Source organism: Camelus ferus, chromosome 21 (genome assembly GCF_009834535.1).
Source record: "Camelus ferus isolate YT-003-E chromosome 21, BCGSAC_Cfer_1.0, whole genome shotgun sequence".
NCBI classification, from domain to species: Eukaryota; Metazoa; Chordata; class Mammalia; order Artiodactyla; family Camelidae; genus Camelus; species Camelus ferus.
The window spans coordinates 1,822,313-1,839,498 of NC_045716.1; the positions used below are offsets into that span (position 1 = coordinate 1,822,313).

At 49.9% G+C, this 17,186-nt stretch overlaps 1 protein-coding gene across 6 annotated transcripts in view; it reads left to right on the forward strand.

Annotated features, from left to right (window-relative positions):
- NMNAT2 (nicotinamide nucleotide adenylyltransferase 2) overlaps positions 1-17,186 on the forward strand; it is a 181,070-nt gene that overhangs the window by 141,269 nt on the left and 22,615 nt on the right. For 4 of the 6 annotated variants that reach the window (XM_032463562.1, XM_032463563.1, XM_032463561.1 and 1 more), the window contains 6 exons: positions 6,775-6,863; positions 7,651-7,718; positions 9,889-9,967; positions 13,117-13,243; positions 15,000-15,080; positions 16,181-16,225. In XM_032463562.1, coding sequence (XP_032319453.1) covers positions 6,775-6,863; positions 7,651-7,718; positions 9,889-9,967; positions 13,117-13,243; positions 15,000-15,080; positions 16,181-16,225 — 489 coding nt within the window. Of the gene's footprint in view, positions 1-6,774; positions 6,864-7,650; positions 7,719-9,888; positions 9,968-13,116; positions 13,244-14,999; positions 15,081-16,180; positions 16,226-16,605; positions 17,154-17,186 lie in introns of those variants that run through there. The other 2 variants (XM_032463565.1, XM_032463564.1) reach the window with 2 other exon arrangements.

Sequence of the window (17,186 nt, forward strand, 5' to 3'; positions counted from 1 at the left end):
TTCACCATTAAGTATGATGTTTGCTGTAGGTTTTCATGGATATTCTTTATCATGTTAAAGAGTTCCCTTTGTGAACTAAAAACGTTGCAAACCATATCAGTAAACAAAGAATGCTGTGGCCATCAAGCCATCAGCAACTACTGTCACCCTGGACAGTGAGCGGAGAGAACTCAGGATGCAGACAAGCAGGCAGCCCAGCCTCTGCTGCCACCCCCAGTGGTGCCCCCCGAGGGGGCTCAGGATGTGGAAGAACAGGGCAATGGCCCTAGACAGCTGGGAGCATGTCAAAGGAATGATTTCAGGAAGCCCAGACCTTTGTACCTTCCCATACGTAGAAAAGTGCCAAATTCCTTAACTTGAGATATCTAGGTTTCTTCAATTAACAGTAATCTTTCGATGTTCTGACCACCTGGTCTTTGTTGCAAAAACTTATATATCCTGGCTTCTACCTTGCCACTTCGGAGCAATCCCTCAGAGCGATCCGAGAGGCTGTCATCCTGGGCTTAAGTCCTCAAAAATGTCCACCAAATAAAACATAACTCTCAACCTTTAGCTTGTGCATTTTATTTCAGTCAACACCCTCCATTCCTAATTCTCCGAGTTTTTATCATGAATGAATATCAAATTCTTTTTCTGCATCAGTTGATGCAATCATGTGATTTTTCTTCTTTAGCTTGTTAATGCGGTGACTTTTATTTTTTCAAATATTTTTCAAATTTTGAAACAGCCCTCCATCCCTGGATTACATACCACTTGGTCGTGGGGTCTAATTCTTTCTATATATAGCTGAATTCTATTTGTTGATATTTTGTTAATGATTTTTGCATGATTTGTACTCTCTTTGCCTGGTTTTGGTATTAGAGAAATGCCAGCTTCATAAAATGGATTGGAAAGCATTCCTTCCTTTTTTTTTTTTCCTAGAAGAGACTCTAGAATTTTTTAAAATTTGTCTTATTGAGATATAGTTAACATCCACAATGTTAATATATTTAAAGTGCACACTGTGATGATTTTATATGAGTATACATTGTCGAAGAATTTCTCCCATCTAGTTAATTAGCACTTTCATCACCTCACTTGTTTACTTTTTTTTTTTGATGAGAACATTGTCCTAGCAATTTTAATAACAGCATTATTTCAACATTGTGTTTTATAAGATATATATATATGTGGTCATTCAGATGTCCACATGTATGTTTCTCACATATATTTGGCTTCATGCACAGTTGCCGGCTCACAGACAGCTCCCCAGACCCTCGGAACTTCCTGAGCAGTCAGAGCAGTGGGAGCATCATTTGTTACAATACTTAGTCTCTCGCCTCATTTCCTTTCCACCGCTACTAGGTTGACGTTAATTAGATGACCTTTAGAAAGCAACTAAGAATAGAACGTTGGAACTTTCAGTCCTACCCCTGGATTTCCAGGGAAAGGAGAGGGGCTAGAGGTTGAATCAATCACCAATGGCCAATGATTTAATCAATCGTGCCTAAATAATGAGGCCACCGTAAAAACCCAAAAAGGAAGAGGTTCAAAGACTTTCTAGGCTGGGAAACCAGAATGCTTCCACATAGCACTGTGCCATGTCCCAGACTCCATAAGGACAGAGTCTCCTTTGTTCTGGACCCCCACTCTCTGCATCTCTTTATCTGGCTGTTCATTTTTATCCCGTAATATCCTTTGTAATAAACTGGTAATCTAGTGAGTAAATGGGCTTCCTGAGTTCGGTGAGCTGCTCTAGCCAATTAATCAAACACAAGGAGGCAGTCATGGGAGCCTCTGACTTATAGCCAGTTGGTCAGAAGTACAGGTGACAACCTGGACTTGTGACTGTAATATGAAGTCCAAGAAGTGGGTCATGGGAAACTCCAGTCTGTAGCCACTTGGTTGGTCAGAAGCACAGTAACAGCCTGAGCTTGGAATCTGGCGTTTGAAGGGGAGGAGGCACCCTTGTAAGACTGGATCCTTATCTTGGGGGACCTGATGCTCATCTCCAGATACACAGTGTCAGAACTGAGTTAGGACACCTTGTTAATGTCCAAGAATTGCCTGATGGTGTGGGAAACACATACATACATGCACACACATTAGAATTGAGTGTTAGTATCATTTTACTTGTCAATTAGAATCACCGTGTTTTACATTAGATCCTTCTGTAGCATTGGTTTTAGTTCTTCTTTAAATGTTTGGTGGGATTCTCCAGTAAACCTTTTGTCCTTATGCATTTTTATATTCAGAATTTGAGCTGATCCTTATAACAACCTTGCAAGGAAGGCATTTGACAAACATGGACTAAGGCTCAGAGAAATTAAGTGACTTCCCTAACACCCAGAGGTCTTGTAATCCCAAGTCAGTGTTGTTTCCACGATACCACAGTTCCTGAGTTTTGACATCACTGGGTAGACTTTTCAAGCATTTAGAATCTCTATGGGAAATAAAGAAAGAGAATAATCATATCTGCTCCTGGCCACGTTTGTTTAGCTGGGTTCCAGTTTCTTTCTGGCCTGACATCCAGTTAAGTTAGAAGATAACAAGGGAACCAGTGAATTGCAGAGTATAAAACACGGTGCTATTAGTGTGGTCATAAAGGTATGGTCTGAAAGACTGATGCTCGAGTGATGTGGCATTGCCACGGCCAACAGCAAAGCCCCAGAGGCAAAGCAAACAAAAATGTCTGAAGAGAGGCGGAAACCCTGCTTTCCAGGGTCCCCGAACATTCTCTGGGAAGTTTTCCTCTAATCCTCATCACTTGACCCAAAACTTCCTCCCAGGAATGACTGTCTCCTTTAATGTAGGATTTTTCACCACCTTCATTATCCCTCCTGTGAGTTTTTCTCCCAGCTCAGAGCATGCTGCTCCTCTATTCAATAGCCTTCAATGATTCCCTATTGTCTAGACTTCTCAACTTTAGTCACTGTCTATGTATGGCTGCTGTTCTCAAATTTTGGAGAACAGGAGAATCACCTGGAGAAACTAATTTAAAAAGTAGACTGTTAAGTCCCAGTCCCAGAGATTTCTGCTCAGGAACTCTGGACTGGGACCTAAGAAGTCTGTGTTTTAGCCTCCCCCCTGGTGATTCTAGTGCAAGTGGTCCACAGAATACACGTTGGCCAAACAATGGAATTAAGGTCACGCTCCTTGGCTTGGCGTTCAGAGCCTCTGAAGCTTGATTCCCACTTGCTTACACAACAGTACCTCCCCCTCACCCCATGCCTCTCCTACCGGACCCGCTACGGCCCAACCGCAGTGCTTAAGACTAAACCAGTTGGTGAACCTGCTTTACACATTGTGCAACTTCTGGGTATTTGCAGAATCTTCTCACTCTTCTTGGAAAGACAAAGTTATCTCTCCTGTCCTTCTTCCCCCTTGCCCTTCGATATCAGCAGAGTTGTTCAAACTATAGGTTGACACACATTAATAGGTTGTACCCAGCTTTTTATTTAAATTTATGATTACTAGAATGGGATACACTAGGAGATATTGTAATATTTCTTTCAGTTAATTATATGTATACATACATATGTATGTATTGTATCAGGATATAAGATTTTTTTTTTACTGTGATTTGTAGTAAAACCCCATCACTAGCAACAGCATTGACAGCCACGGCCGCAGCGCTCACCCAGTTTGCCTCTAATTAGAGCCATCAGGATAGCCTTCTGTTTCTCCATTACTGTGAACCTTTGGAGAATAATAAATAAAGCCGTCTTTACCGTCTCATCCCTCTGGCACCCGTCGTGGTATTTTGTGCTCAATAAATGTTAACTAAATTGAATTGATTGTATGATCACAATCATGGCTCCTCTGGGTTTAACTCTTTCAGATCAAGCATCCTTTTTCAGGCTGTGGGGTCGGGGCTCTGCCTTTCAGACATTGCTTCTTCGTGAGACAATGAACTTTGGAGCATTGCCAGGGGAAGTGGCCTCTCATCTTGGGTAAAGAAGAAAAGGGTAACATTTCGCAAGGCAATGAGGTTGCTTGGTGCAACAAATTTCCCATGGAAATTCCGGAGCGTCTGAGGAACGGAGTGGGTGGCTCTCTGGACCAACATGGCGCGGTGGAAGGAAACGCCACAGGAAGGTGGCTACGTGAGCTTCTAGGTGTGAGTGTTGGTTGAGCATGTGTTGCTCAGCAAGCAAGCCGCTGTGCTGAGTGAGTAAGAGCTCAAGAAGTCTTCGGCATCGGTGACAAGCTGAGCTGCTTGTGGACGGCAAGGGTGTTTTCTTAAGCCTGCAGTGTGTCAAGTGGCAGTGTAACAGGTCAGGGTTGTTTGACTGTAAACCATCTTATATTCAACCTGCTTCTCATATGTGTGTTAACTGTACATCTCGTTGATCTGTCAGCTTGGGACCTCTTATCTACAGCAAAGTGCCTGGCTTTGAAGAATTCAGTAAAGAAGAGGAGGGAAGGCATAAACTTTCAGAAACAATTTCCAGACCAGGTCCCTTGAACAGGATGCACAGGTAGCCAGTAGGTCAGTAAGCCCAGCAAAGAGCAGGCATGCTGGGTGTGGGCAGAGCTGAACTTCCAATGAAAAGCTTGGGTAAGTGGAGAGCAGAGAGACGGCACTTTTTGTAAGACGGAGAGAAGAATGAAGGTCTGACTTATTGCAGTAGAGGATCCATCACAGCCAAGGGCCGAACAGAAATGATCCTGAGGAAGACTGGGGTATAAAAGGGCCAAGGGAAGTGAAGGGGGGCTATGGAATTTATTCAGATATCAAAAAGGTTTTTGTTACAAGGCCTTCAATTTATCATTGGCTTCAAAATAAGACTTGAAAACAAATGAAGTAATGTCACTCTTTTAAAAAGCAAAGAAGACACATTTGTTAGAATGGTTTAAATAAAAAAAAAAATGATGATGTCAAATGCTGGTGGGGATGTGGAGCAACAGGAACTCTCATTCATCACTGGCGGGAATGCAAAGTGATGCAGCCACTTTGGAAGACAGTTTGGTGGTTTCTTACAAAACCAAGCATACGCTTATCATGTGTCCCAGCAATCACACTCCTAGATATTTACCTGGGTTGAAACTTTATGTCCATGCAAAAACCTGCACAAGAATGTTTTAGCAGCTTTATTCATAATCAGGGAAAACTGGAAGCAACCAAGATGTCCTTCCATCAATGAATAAATAAATTGGTACATATAGACAATGGGATATTATTCAGCAATAAAAAGAAATGAGTTTTCAGGCCAGGAAAAGACATGGAGGAACCTTAAATATGAATTGCTAAGTGGAAGAGGCCAGTCTGAAGAGGCTACATCATGCATGATTCTACCTATCTGGCCTTTTGGAAAAGGCAAAACTATAGAGATAGTAAAAAGGTCAGTGGTTACCAGCGGTTGGAGAGGTGAGTAGGTGGAACACAGTGGATTATGAGGGTGGAGAAATTATTCTTTATGAAACTGTAGTTGGACACATGCCATTACCCATTTGTCAAAATCCACAGAACTGTACAACACAAAGGGTGAGTCTTGGGGAGGGTATAGCTCAAGTGGCAGAGTGCGTGCTTAGCATGTAGGAGATCCTGGGTTCAGTCCCCAGTACTTCCTCTAAAAATGAATAAACCCAATTACCTCCCTCCTCCCCCTACAAAAATAAGAATAATTAAATACAACAATAATAAACAAACTGTGAATCTTAATGTAAACTATGGCCTATAGTTAATAATAATGTGTCAATGCGGGCCCAACAAACATAGCTAACATACCACACCAATGCAAGATAGTTATAATGGGGGAACTGGGGGTCGGGGAGGTCAGAGGGTGGGGGACTCAGTACACAGAACTCTATGTACTACTCTCTGCTCAATTATTCTGTGGATCTAAAACTGTGCTAAAAATAATTTATTACTTAAAAAAAAAAATCTCTTGAGATTTCACATTGAAAGAAACAAAGGGGCAAGTGTGAAGAGAATTATTTCTAAGTTTTAAGAAAGCCAAAAGCTAATCCTGGAGTCTTGCTTGTAAACTCCACAGCCAGTTTTGCTGGCACCCAAGCCCCCGTTTCCTCACGGAATCCCTCACCTAAACAGTAAGTCCACACTGCATTCCCTCCACCGTACAATCTCAGGCCCTTTTGGATTTATCCAGTGAGTGATTGGAAGTAAGACAGAACCAAACTTTTCATCCCTTCCTAGTTGGCTGAATTTTCTCACGAGAAGGAAACAGGGCTTGTCTGGTAAATTTGAAAAAGCAACATCACAGATTTTTTTTCAGCAGAAAAAAAAAAGGCTTTTCTCTGGATGAACTTTTCTCAGCCAACTGTAATGATGGTTTTTTGGTCTGATTGTTAATTCTCCCTAATTATGTAGAAGGCCCTTTAAATTTATGTTGGTGGTTTTTCTCTTTCGAGCAACTAGATTAGGCAATCAGCCCACCTTTCATATTATAAGAAGGCTTCTTCCTTCTTTCTTTTTCAAAAATTACTCCTCCACTTTGCAATTTCTGCAAGTGCTCAAAGGGGTAAATGCAATCTGCTGCTCTCTTAGCTTTGAGTGATGTGCTTATTTTAAATCTCTCTAAGCTTGTCCAGCAGAGGACTTTTAAACCTGGATTAATCCCCTTGAGTTCTAAATCCTTTTGCTTTGAGGGCTGAAATCTGCTTCCATAACTTTCTGAATCACCAACGTTTGCTTTGAAAGTTGGCACCTTCTATTTAAATGGCAAGAAAGATGGGAAATAAGCCTTACAGAGCTGAACGTATTGATTTCAATTATCACCTTTAATCCACACCTTTCCTCTTTATCATGTGTGGTTTTCTTCTCTTCGTTAGAAAGAGCCAGGGATTATCTGCACAAAACTGGAAGGTTTATCGTCATTGGCGGGATTGTCTCTCCGGTCCACGACTCCTATGGAAAACAGGTGGGTCCACCTTTGCCCCTCTCTTCCCTAGCCTCTCTTCTGGACCTGAAGGCTCCTCTGGTATAAAACGGCCCCACTGCCATCTCTGCTGCGATTCTGGGAACACAAAATACCCGACGGCAGGTGTCCCGCGTCCCATCTCTGGACCACAGTCAGGCCTGAGCGAGGGGGCGTTGGGCAGCAGCTCGGAGGAACAGTCAGAACGCACCCAAAGAGGAGCAGGCACACCTGCTGAGGGCCAAGGGTGGCTTGGCACGGACGCCAGGTTGGCGGCTGGTTAAGGGCTGGGCAAGTCTTTCCCAGCATTATAGGAGAAAAAGGCCTGTGGCTCTTATTAGCTGATTTAAAATTCATTTCCCTGCTCCTCCCTCCCTGCCACACATCTCAGAAAATCTAGAGTCTCTCCCAGGCCTTCACTTCCTCCCCTAGATACAACTTGGTGAGCCCCGGGGATATCACCCAGCCAGACTGAGCCATGAGACAAGACAGCACCCACCACGCTGTCTCGTCTCTGTGCTGGCCGCGCGTCGGCTGGTGGGGCAGTTGACCTTCTGATGCTCATCTGATGCTGTTGGAGGGGGTCTACTCCATCTCCCATCCGTTCCTTTCCTTCCCTTCTGCCACTCTGTGCCTGTGTGTGGCAGATGGACACATACGGGGTCACACCCCATTCTCTGTCACCAGTGAAAAACGCTGCACTTTTATAATGGGCTGGCTTGGGACGGAGTGTTGGGGAGGCTGTGGGGAGCAGGGCGAGCCTCCCAGCAATTGCTCTGTTGCTTCCCAGGGCCTCGTGTCAAGCCGGCACCGTCTCATCATGTGTCAGCTGGCCGTCCAGAACTCCGATTGGATCAGGTAGGGCTGGCCTGTTGATGCCGGAGGTATGGGTGGCCCTGGGACTCCCTGGAGATGCGTGGAGAAGAGGAAGAGTCCTCAGGGCAATTTGGACCCCACAGGGTTGGGGAGGCGGTTGGAGGGCAGATATTAACCCCATGCAGGTGATAATTATGTGAACATTCCAGGGGGGTCCAACTGATGACTTTATTTTTTAACCAAGCCACGAGGCCCATTAAACTAAGAGGGAGCTTTCGTGTTTCATCTGCCTTGTCACCTTTGGATCCAGAGCTTCCAAAAGCATCACTGGGTTTGGGGTGAGGCAGGGCCAGAAAATCCAAAATGCCTCTCCAATTCTATCCCCACTTGCTTCCAGGAGCTCTCACTACCTTTCAGGGAATGTCCCAGGCCTTGGCTCTTTCCCATTCCTGAACTCAGGCTCCCCTGGGCTCTGGGCTGACGGTGGGCCAGGGGTGCGGGCGGTGCGCACTCACTCACTGCCTCTCCCTCTGACGCGCCCCGCGCAGTCCCCTCGCTAAGACAGCAGACGCTGTTATCCGCTGAGCTTGCGCTGTAATTAAAGCAGGCTTCCACTAATTATGCTAATTATGCTCCCCAAAGCTCCTGCAGTTATAATTTGCATGAGAAGATGATGTTTTTAAAAAAGTAATGGCACACCATTTGTCCTGGCATCTCCCTACCATGGAAGAAAAAAAAAATCACCTAGAGGTTTCCATGAAAGGAGGGAAATGAAGGGGCTCAGAGCAAGGGCTCAGAGCTAGCGGAGAGGCAGGGGGTGGGTGGAAATGAGAACAGTGGAGGAAGGCGACGGTAATAATTAAATCGTGATCCTTGCCATTTACGTGCAGTGGTTTGTGTGAGCAGCACGTGCCCTGTACGGACTTCCTCATCCCTGCCTGTGAGAGCGGTTAGGCGGAGAGACAGCTCAGGAGAGATCAAGGGCCTTGAACATGAACAGCACATCCGTGGTCGAGTCAGGGTGGAGATGAAGCTTCTCAACCCTGTACCTCGTGATCTCCTGGGGAAAGTGGGGCCCAGTGGGGAAAATACTTGGCAGGAAGCTGTTCCTGCTTGTGTGTGATTAGAATATTCTGAAACAATCCCTCATTCATTCAACAAATATCTACTGAGCACTTACTGCCTGTCCCGCACTGCTCCAGGCACTGGGAAAATTAGAATTCCGAGAACTGAGGTCACTAGGAAGGCTTGGAGCTAGCTGTGGAGATGAGGGTTGGGTGCTCAGGGCCCCTGGACACAGGGGAGTCTGTTTAGCCAGGTCAGGTGTCTGCCTATCTCAGAGGGGAGGGTGATCAGAGATCTGGGGGGAGCCAGGCTCAGGGAAACTGGTTCTCTAAGGATTTTCATTTCGTGAGACCTCATCTTCGGTGTGCTTAGGTGCGCTGCGTGGTGGGAGGTGGGCAGGGAATGCTCAACTGCTAAGAACACGTTTGAGAAACATCCCAGTTTAGCAGCTCATCAAGTTGGCGATTAAGCCCGAGTGCTGCATCCGTCTGGGGCTGGGTCCCCACTCACTTCGCATCCTTTGTACGGCGGGGTGGGGGGCGCAGTCTGCTGGGCTGTGCCTTCCGGTCCAGGCGCCACGCCCACCTCCATGCCCACAGAGCACCTCCCTGCACAGGGAGGCAGCCACAGGCAGGGTCCCCATTTGAGGTAACTGCAGTCACCACTTGATGAGGGCCTGGCTCACTTAATCCTTTTTGCAATCCTATAAGGTCCAGAGGAGAATTCCCATTCTGCAGCTAAGAATGAGAGTACGATGTATACTAGGCACTTTGCATATGAAGCTCATGGAACCCTTCTAATAGCCCCGCAAGAGAGGTATTATTGTTATTCCCATTTTACAGATGGGGAAAGTGAGCACCAAGCATCATATAACTTTCCCAAAGCCCCACAGTTATGGTGCTGGTATTAAACCTGGCCAGACCAGCGCCAGCATCTGCTCATGGAAGCCGGTGTCATACTCCTCTCATTTTACAGAGGGGAATCGGAGGCTCAGGAAGGTGTTCCAAGCCCTTGTTTTATCTGATTTGAGATCTAAGTACACAGCACGACCAGGTCTGCAGAGCTTTCTGAGCTATGTCTTTGGAAGGAACCAATAAGGAAAGAGTGTGAGAATGGAAACCAAGGGGGACGTCTTTCTGATTGTTAGGGTGGACCCGTGGGAGTGCTATCAGGACACCTGGCAGACGACCTGCAGTGTGCTCGAGCACCATCGGGACCTCATGAAGGTGAGCTGGGCCGGGCTCAGGGCTGGGTGGACCACAGAAGCCGGGCAGGCTGCGGGAAGGATGCTGCTGGCCCATGGTCTCCTGTTTCTCAGCCAGCGGTGGGGGAGACCAGGGTCCGAGCAGCACCGGCCACTGCTCCCTGCCTTGTCCCCACCCTGGATGCGACTTAGGGCAGTTTTCATCTTCTGGCAGCAAGTTCAAGGTAGGATTAAGGAGACCACAGTTGGAAAACTTCAGAAAGTGAGGCGAGAAGGAGAAGTGGGCAAAGAAAGTCAGGAGGAGAGAGGCGCTCTGGGAGCAGGTACCAGCAGCCAGGTCCTCCTGCCGCACCTCTTGGGGACCCGTGGGTCCTCTTACTCCAGGACAGGATGCTGTGACTGTGGGCCCTCACACCCGCCAGGCATCATGCACACGCCTTCCTCCTACAAGGGTCCACGGGCAGACGGTGGTGCTCTGACCTTTGCTTTATTTGTGGGTAAAAGGAAACACAGAGAGGTGAACCGGGGTATCTGAGGCTTCGGCCAGGCACAGTGACTGAGGAGCTGGTTGTTAGTTAAGTGCAGCTTCTGTACCAGCCAGCAGCACCGGCCAGAGTGTGCAGAGAGCTCCCCTCGCAGGTCAGTACCAGCCCTGGACTCCCACGGTGATGGGATGAAAAGCAGTGCCGTCGACAGCAAGAAGCCCGCCCTGCCAAGACAAGATGTGGTCCATCCTGCTCCCCTGCCCTGACGCGGGGCCCTGCCTGGCCCTCAACAGCAGTCAGGAGGGCATCGTCCTGACACAGGGGCGCCTCCATCGCATCTGGGTTTGCCGTCAAGGGGCCTGTCAGAATCTTCTCCTTGAGGGGCTGGCAGCAGCCCCAGTGACCCCACACGCCACCAGCTGTGCACAGTGCTTTGTTTTAACAGATGGGGGACTCTGGGGATCCAGACCATCCAGGAGTCAAAGAGCGAGAGCAGTAGGAAGGACTCGCTGGCTATAGCTTCATCTCTTAAGATCCACTTGCATGGAATTGAAGAAAACTTGGCTCCTGTCTTTCTGCTCTCAGAACCCTTCACACACATCCAGAGTCTTTCCTGGTGCCCTTGAAAGGGCTCTGATGCCACGTAGGGTGGCACTGACTTGCTCCTCTGGGCTGGTCTCAACAACAGGAGTAACAGAGGCGTCCTGTCTTACCCGCTCAGGGTGTGTCCGTCAGGATAGGCTAGATACGCGAACATCCTTCAAATCTCAGTGGCTTCACACACGTTTATTTCTCACGCTATGTGTCAGCTGGGGGCGCTGCTGGGGGCCTGTGCGCCTCCTGTTCATCCAGAAGCCTCCGGGCCCACGATGGGAGGGAGGAATCAGGGGCCCTGCAGGCGTGCCTGGGCCCTGGGTGTACCAGCCAGAAAACCTCACTACTGTTTTGATGTCTAAATGTCTGGGCTTCCTGAACCTCCCTCTGTTACTCGTGCCCAGAGGCACGAGTCTGGGCCAGGGGTGCCTGGCCAGGAGCCCCCGCTGTTGCAGTGATGGTCCCAGGCCAGCAGAGAAGGTCAGTCATGACGGCCCCCTGCCTTGGGGCGGGAGCTGGGAGCTGCTTGTAACGCCCAGTCTCCCAGTCCCAGCATCAGGCCGGTGTTTCCAGCATGCAGAGGAGACCTGTCGGAGAGACAGACACAGGGCGTAATGAGCGATGCAAGGCTGCGAGGACGGGGGAGCCTGTGGGGGGCAGGCGGGGCACGTGGCCAGCATTTTCTTCTCCGGCGTAGAAGAAGTCAAATGGGACCAGCGATGCGTGCGGCCGGAGGAAGGAATTCCTCAGCTACCTGACCAGTTATTTAATGAGAATGTGGCGTTTTCTCTTCTGGAGGTGAAGTAATAATAAAAAAGGAGGCGGGCTGTCCCTTCCGCTCCACCAGCCGCTGCCGGGCAGAGAAGCCTGTGAAGCAGGCTGAGAAGACCCCACGGCCCCCGACCCCAGCTGGCTTCCAGATGTGGCTGGATGCTATCATGACCGTCTCCTGTCAGGAACATTACAGAAGTGACAGGTCACCCCGCTAGACAAACGCCTGCCCTTCCAGGGCTCGGAAGGACTCATGTGCTGATCTGCCTGCAGGGTGGCGTGTGGAAGGTGCCTTTGGAGGGTGACCCCGGCCCTGGGACTTGGGGGGTCCTCCGGCAGCGGGACTCGGTCATGCAGAAAGGGTGGTGGACCAGGGATGGGGGGAGGCTGACTGTCAGGGACGGGAACTTGAATGAGCAACAGCCCTGTGAAAACTGATCCTTTGTTTCTCTGTTGCCTAATAGCTGCTGCCCCACTCACCGCGGGCAAGGGGGGTTGCTTCTGGGTCAGCTGTGAAGAATGCTGCGCTATCAGCTCTGTGTTTGCTGTGGCACTGGGGAGAAGCAGCCGGCCAGATAGCACAGGACAGTGGATAATGCACAGAGAATTTCCGCTTGGCTCTGGAATGTGTTTTCACACTGTGAGCAGGCGCAAGAGGGCCCCGAGCCCCACCCCCCTTCCTGCAGCACAGACACATCCTGCTCTGCCTGGCACGGCTCCCCGGCCGGGCCTGCCGTTGGCATCTCTGGCTTGGAGAGGCGGCAGGTGGTGATAGCACCGGGTGTTTGCACGACCTTTCCCAAGCTTGCACGGCCCTTTTGCAGACTTGACCTCGTTTGAGCCCCACAAAGCAGGCAGGGAGGGCAGGGACGCATGTTCCACAGAAGGTCACAACATCCAGGTAGGGTACAAAGTTCTTGCCACGTGCCAGACGCTCTAAAGGCACTTCACGTCTGCTCGCTCGTGCCATCCTGCCACAACCCGGAAGGGCAGCTCTGTTTCCTCTCTGTGTTACGCTCTTGAATTGAAGTTCATGAGCAGTTAAGTAAATAGCTAAGGTCATGCAGCCCGAAGAGGGCAGGGCTCACCCTTGAACCCAGGTCTGTGCGGTAACACATCCCATGCTGCTCCCACTGAGCTATCTTGCCTCCTGCCAGCCTTGTGGTCCCAGGGTGTGGCCAGGTCTAGAATTCACCCCCAGTCCTCTTTCCGGGACAGCTCACCATCATGGCCAAGCAGATGAGTATTTGGAGATACCTGGGAAATGCTTCCGTAAGTCATTCAGCTGACGACACTGACTCTGCCCTTCCTCCTTCCCCAGCGGGTAACTGGCTGCATCCTCTCCAACGTCAACACACCCTCCATGACGCCCGTGACCGGACAGCCCCAGAACGAGACCACCCAGCCCGTTTACCAGAACAGCAACGTGCCCGCCAAGCCCACCGCAGGTAGGGGAGCCCGGGCGCATAGCTGCGGTTCTCTAACTTCAGGATCGCCTGGAGGGCCTGTGGAAGCCCAGACGGCCAAGCAGCGCCCCAGAATTTGATTCAGAAGGTCTGGGAGAAGGAGGAGAATTTGCATTTTTAAAAAGGCAATGCTGATGCTCTGGTCCAGGGACCATACTTAGAGACTTCTTAATACAGAACATCAGCAAGAAGCAGTCACAAAGAGAGACAGGGACAGAGAAAGAGAGACAGGTGATGGAGTGCATTTTAATATAAATATGATTGCTTTACCTGGGAGTTAAAGATACAAAATGGAATGCTTTTCTCTGGCTCGTCCAAGGAGGGTGAGGATCTCGCCCAAGATCACATGGTCAAGAAGTAGCAGGGCCAGGAGTCAAACCCAGGCGGTCTGCACCCTGAGTCCCACACTCTTAGCCATCCCTTCCGTGACAAAGAGCAAGGGCCCCCGCCGCCATTTACTCAGCACCTAGTGCGATATGTTTGCACAGGGCTCGGTGCTTTACAGGGGGCTCAGTGCCTTGCGCGGGTTTTCGTTTAACGCAGTAATTCTGTGATACAGATAGTACGTTCCCATTACAAAGAGGAAGCCGAGCTTCAGAGAAGGGAAGCGATTTGCCTAAGGTCACCCAGCTCCACAGTGAAAGAGGCAGAATTCATACGCAGGACTGTGTGATTCCAAGGTCCGTGTGCTTTCTAATACTGCCTTCCAGGCCGATTGCAAGAGACAGGTCCTGGTGTTCACTTCTCAAGCCTAGAGACCATAAGCCAGTTTGTTATCGGTCTGCTAGAAATAGGGAAGGTCACAAGGAAGAGCCAGAATTCCATAGTTTGCCTACAGCCACCTGTGGGGAGCTCAGAAACATTTTCCAGATTGGAGCCCAAAGAGATCATTGAAAAACCAGACCCCTCTCAGCCCAAGCAGGCTATCTGATTAAAAGACCGTCCGCATAAGAAGGAAAGCCTTCGCCCAGCAGAAATTATTCCAAGCAAGTTCTTTGCCGCTGGCCCGGTCTCCGTGGATTTGAGTGTAATTGTTTAGCGTTGGGAGTGGCCGAGGACGCGCTCACGATGTTAAAAAACGAAAAATGCTAACAGCGCACGTGTCCTTTATTTTTTATATTTTTCTTCAAGTTTTACTGAGATATAATTGACATACTGCCCTGTGTAAGTTTAAGGTGTAGAGCATAATGATTTCCCTTACATACATCAAGAAATGATGACCACAGTTTGCTTAGTGAGCATCCATCCTCTCATACAGGTACAAAATCAAAGAAAGAAAAAAGTGTGTCACACGTGCCCTTTAAATGCAGAAGATGCTCCAGTGCACGTTACAGACATATCTGCATAATACACATAATAAAAGTGGGAGAAAATAAGCAATATGCAGGTGCTTTAGTGGTGGCTTTCTCTAGCAGTGGAATTATGGATGCTTTTAATTTTCCTTTTTATATATATTCATCTCTTATATTTTCCAACTTTTCAACAGTATAATAAACATGGCCAGAAAGTAGATTCCTGTCTAGGGCTCAAGATGCCTTGGGCTGTGAATGAGAAGAGGGAATTCTGGCTGTCATGTTTCTGTTCTTTCTCTCCACCCTCCTTCTGCCTCCCACGACCCGGTCCCCACCCCTCCGGAGCAGCCCCTTTGTTCACAGTGGCCCCAGCCCCAGGCTGACACGAGTGTGAGTTGTGAGTGCTTCTCTCCCTCTGTCCCTGTCTGTCTTGCTCTCTCCCACAGCCAAGATCTTGGGAAAGGTGGGGCAAAGCCTGAGCCGGATCTGCTGTGTCCGCCCGCCCGTGGAGCGCTTCACCTTTGTGGGTAAGGGGGCAAGGACCTTCTTTACCCATCCCACCTCTTTTCTTTCCCTCCTCCCTTCACTGTTCAGCAGACACGCCTGGCACCTGCTGTGGGTTGGGACATTTATAGAGCAGTGAGTGAGACAGCAGAGGATGTCACCAGGCCCGCGGGGCCAAGTTGTTATGGGGGCCCAGAGGGATGATCCCCCTGGCTGTGGACCCCCTGGAGACCTCCCGTGCCATCAGCCCCTCCTCGGGCTGTGCTCCGTGCTCCCCGCAGCCCCCTGCAGAGTGTGTGCGCACGCCTGAGAGCTCCCAGGGGCCCGGAATCCTCCCACCTCTGGCACTGTCAGTGCTCCTGCTGAGGGGCTAAGAACACATCAGCCCTTTCCTTAATTCTCTCTTGTTTTTTTGGCTGCTCCCCTAAGGATGAGAGTATCTGATTCTGGGGATCTTTCTCCCACAAACCCCAAATTCGACTGTGCAGGAGAGCTGGTCAGGCCCTCATTCCTTTGACTGTTTGGGGCTGATTCCTGAGATTTCCAATTTCAGACACCTTGGAAAGGTCCTAAGAGGGGTGGTGGAGGAGGAAGGGAGCCAGGGGGCCAAGCCAGCATCCCCGCGGTGCTGCGCACGCTCGAGGCGCACAGCAAAGCCTCTAGCGTCTTCCCCGAGCTCTGCATTCTGCCCCGTGAAAAAGCCCAGCATGCTCAGTTCAGCTTGTTCTTTGAACCAGGTAACCCCGAACAAGAGAGGGCCACCTTCTAGTGACCCGGAAAGCTGTCTCCCTGGGTCTTGAGGATGCTGCTCTTGTGGCCAGCCTCCTCCAATACAGAAAGACACAGAAGGCACCCAGCATGAGCGTGTGTGTGTCCCTTGTTGGCTCCCCACCCAGGCTGTCTCATTCTGAAAGTCCCAGAAAAGTGAACCCTGGCCCTAGAGCCCAAGGAGATGCTCCCTGTCCATTGTAGGCTGGACCCTGCTCTGCATTCATTCAAATGTTCCTACTGCCACCAACCCCACCACCTACCCCATCCTGAGTTTTCTCTCTGAGGCAGAATGCCCATCAGGTACCAGGAGGTTCATTCCCTGATATTTCTGCATTTCTTCTTTCCTCCCTAGATGAGAACGCCAACCTGGGCACGGTGATGCGATATGAAGAGATTGGTGAGTGGGGCTGGGAAGGTGGGCTCCTTTGGAGCCACCTGCTTCCTCCACAGACATAGTCGCGGGGGAGAGGCTTGAAAACCCTGGGTGGGGGTTGCTGCAGGGTCTTAGCAAAGCTCTTCAAAGGATGAGTGGCTGTTCCCAAGCTAAGGTCACATTCTTAGTTATCTCCCCTTTAACATCACTTCCCTGGATCCAGGCAGGCTCCCAGGGGGCAGGGCTGGGTCAGTTGGCAAGTTTCCCTTTGGAGCCTCTTCCCCCTCACCCGAAAGACAGGAAAATTGAGTTTAGTGCCGGCCAGAGAGACTCTTCTTTTGTCCAGACACTGTGCCTGAGGCAGAAGGGCCCCCCTGCCTTCCTCACCAGAGGGCTGTTTCCAGGGCAGCCTGGGCTGGAGACTAACACCTGGACGGTGTGTGTGAGGGCCGTGAAGGCCCCCGGCCAGAGCAGGAGGAGGCGGATTACCCGGAGCTGTCAGGACGGGAAGGAGCTGACCCCCATGGAAGACAGAAGCAAACCAGGAAACAGATCTTTCCAAGGTTCCAGAGTAGGTTAGAGACACCAGTGTCTGCAGCTGGGGAAAGGGCAGACAGACAAGACTGGAGCTGGAGCTGACGCAGGTAGCCGGTGACAAGGAGGGTCAGTGACAACAGGAATGCTTGAATTTCTTCGATGAGGGGCAGCCTGAGGTCCAGCAGACATGCTCAGTCTTCAACTTCCAGCTGCAAAGACACTCCAGGACCCCCTCGTGGGCCCTCTGTCCCGGGATGAAGGTGCGGGGCTGCCCCTGGGCACCGGGCTCTCCCGGGGGAGCCGGCAGGCGTGACGGCACTTCAGGGGCTTCCCCGGGTCTCGTCCTCTAATCCCAGGCGCACCTGAGTTGGCTCAGAGTGGTTTGCTAGAACCATCTGTAAAATTTTGGGACATTTTACCAACCGGTTGTCAAATGCAGCCAATACTA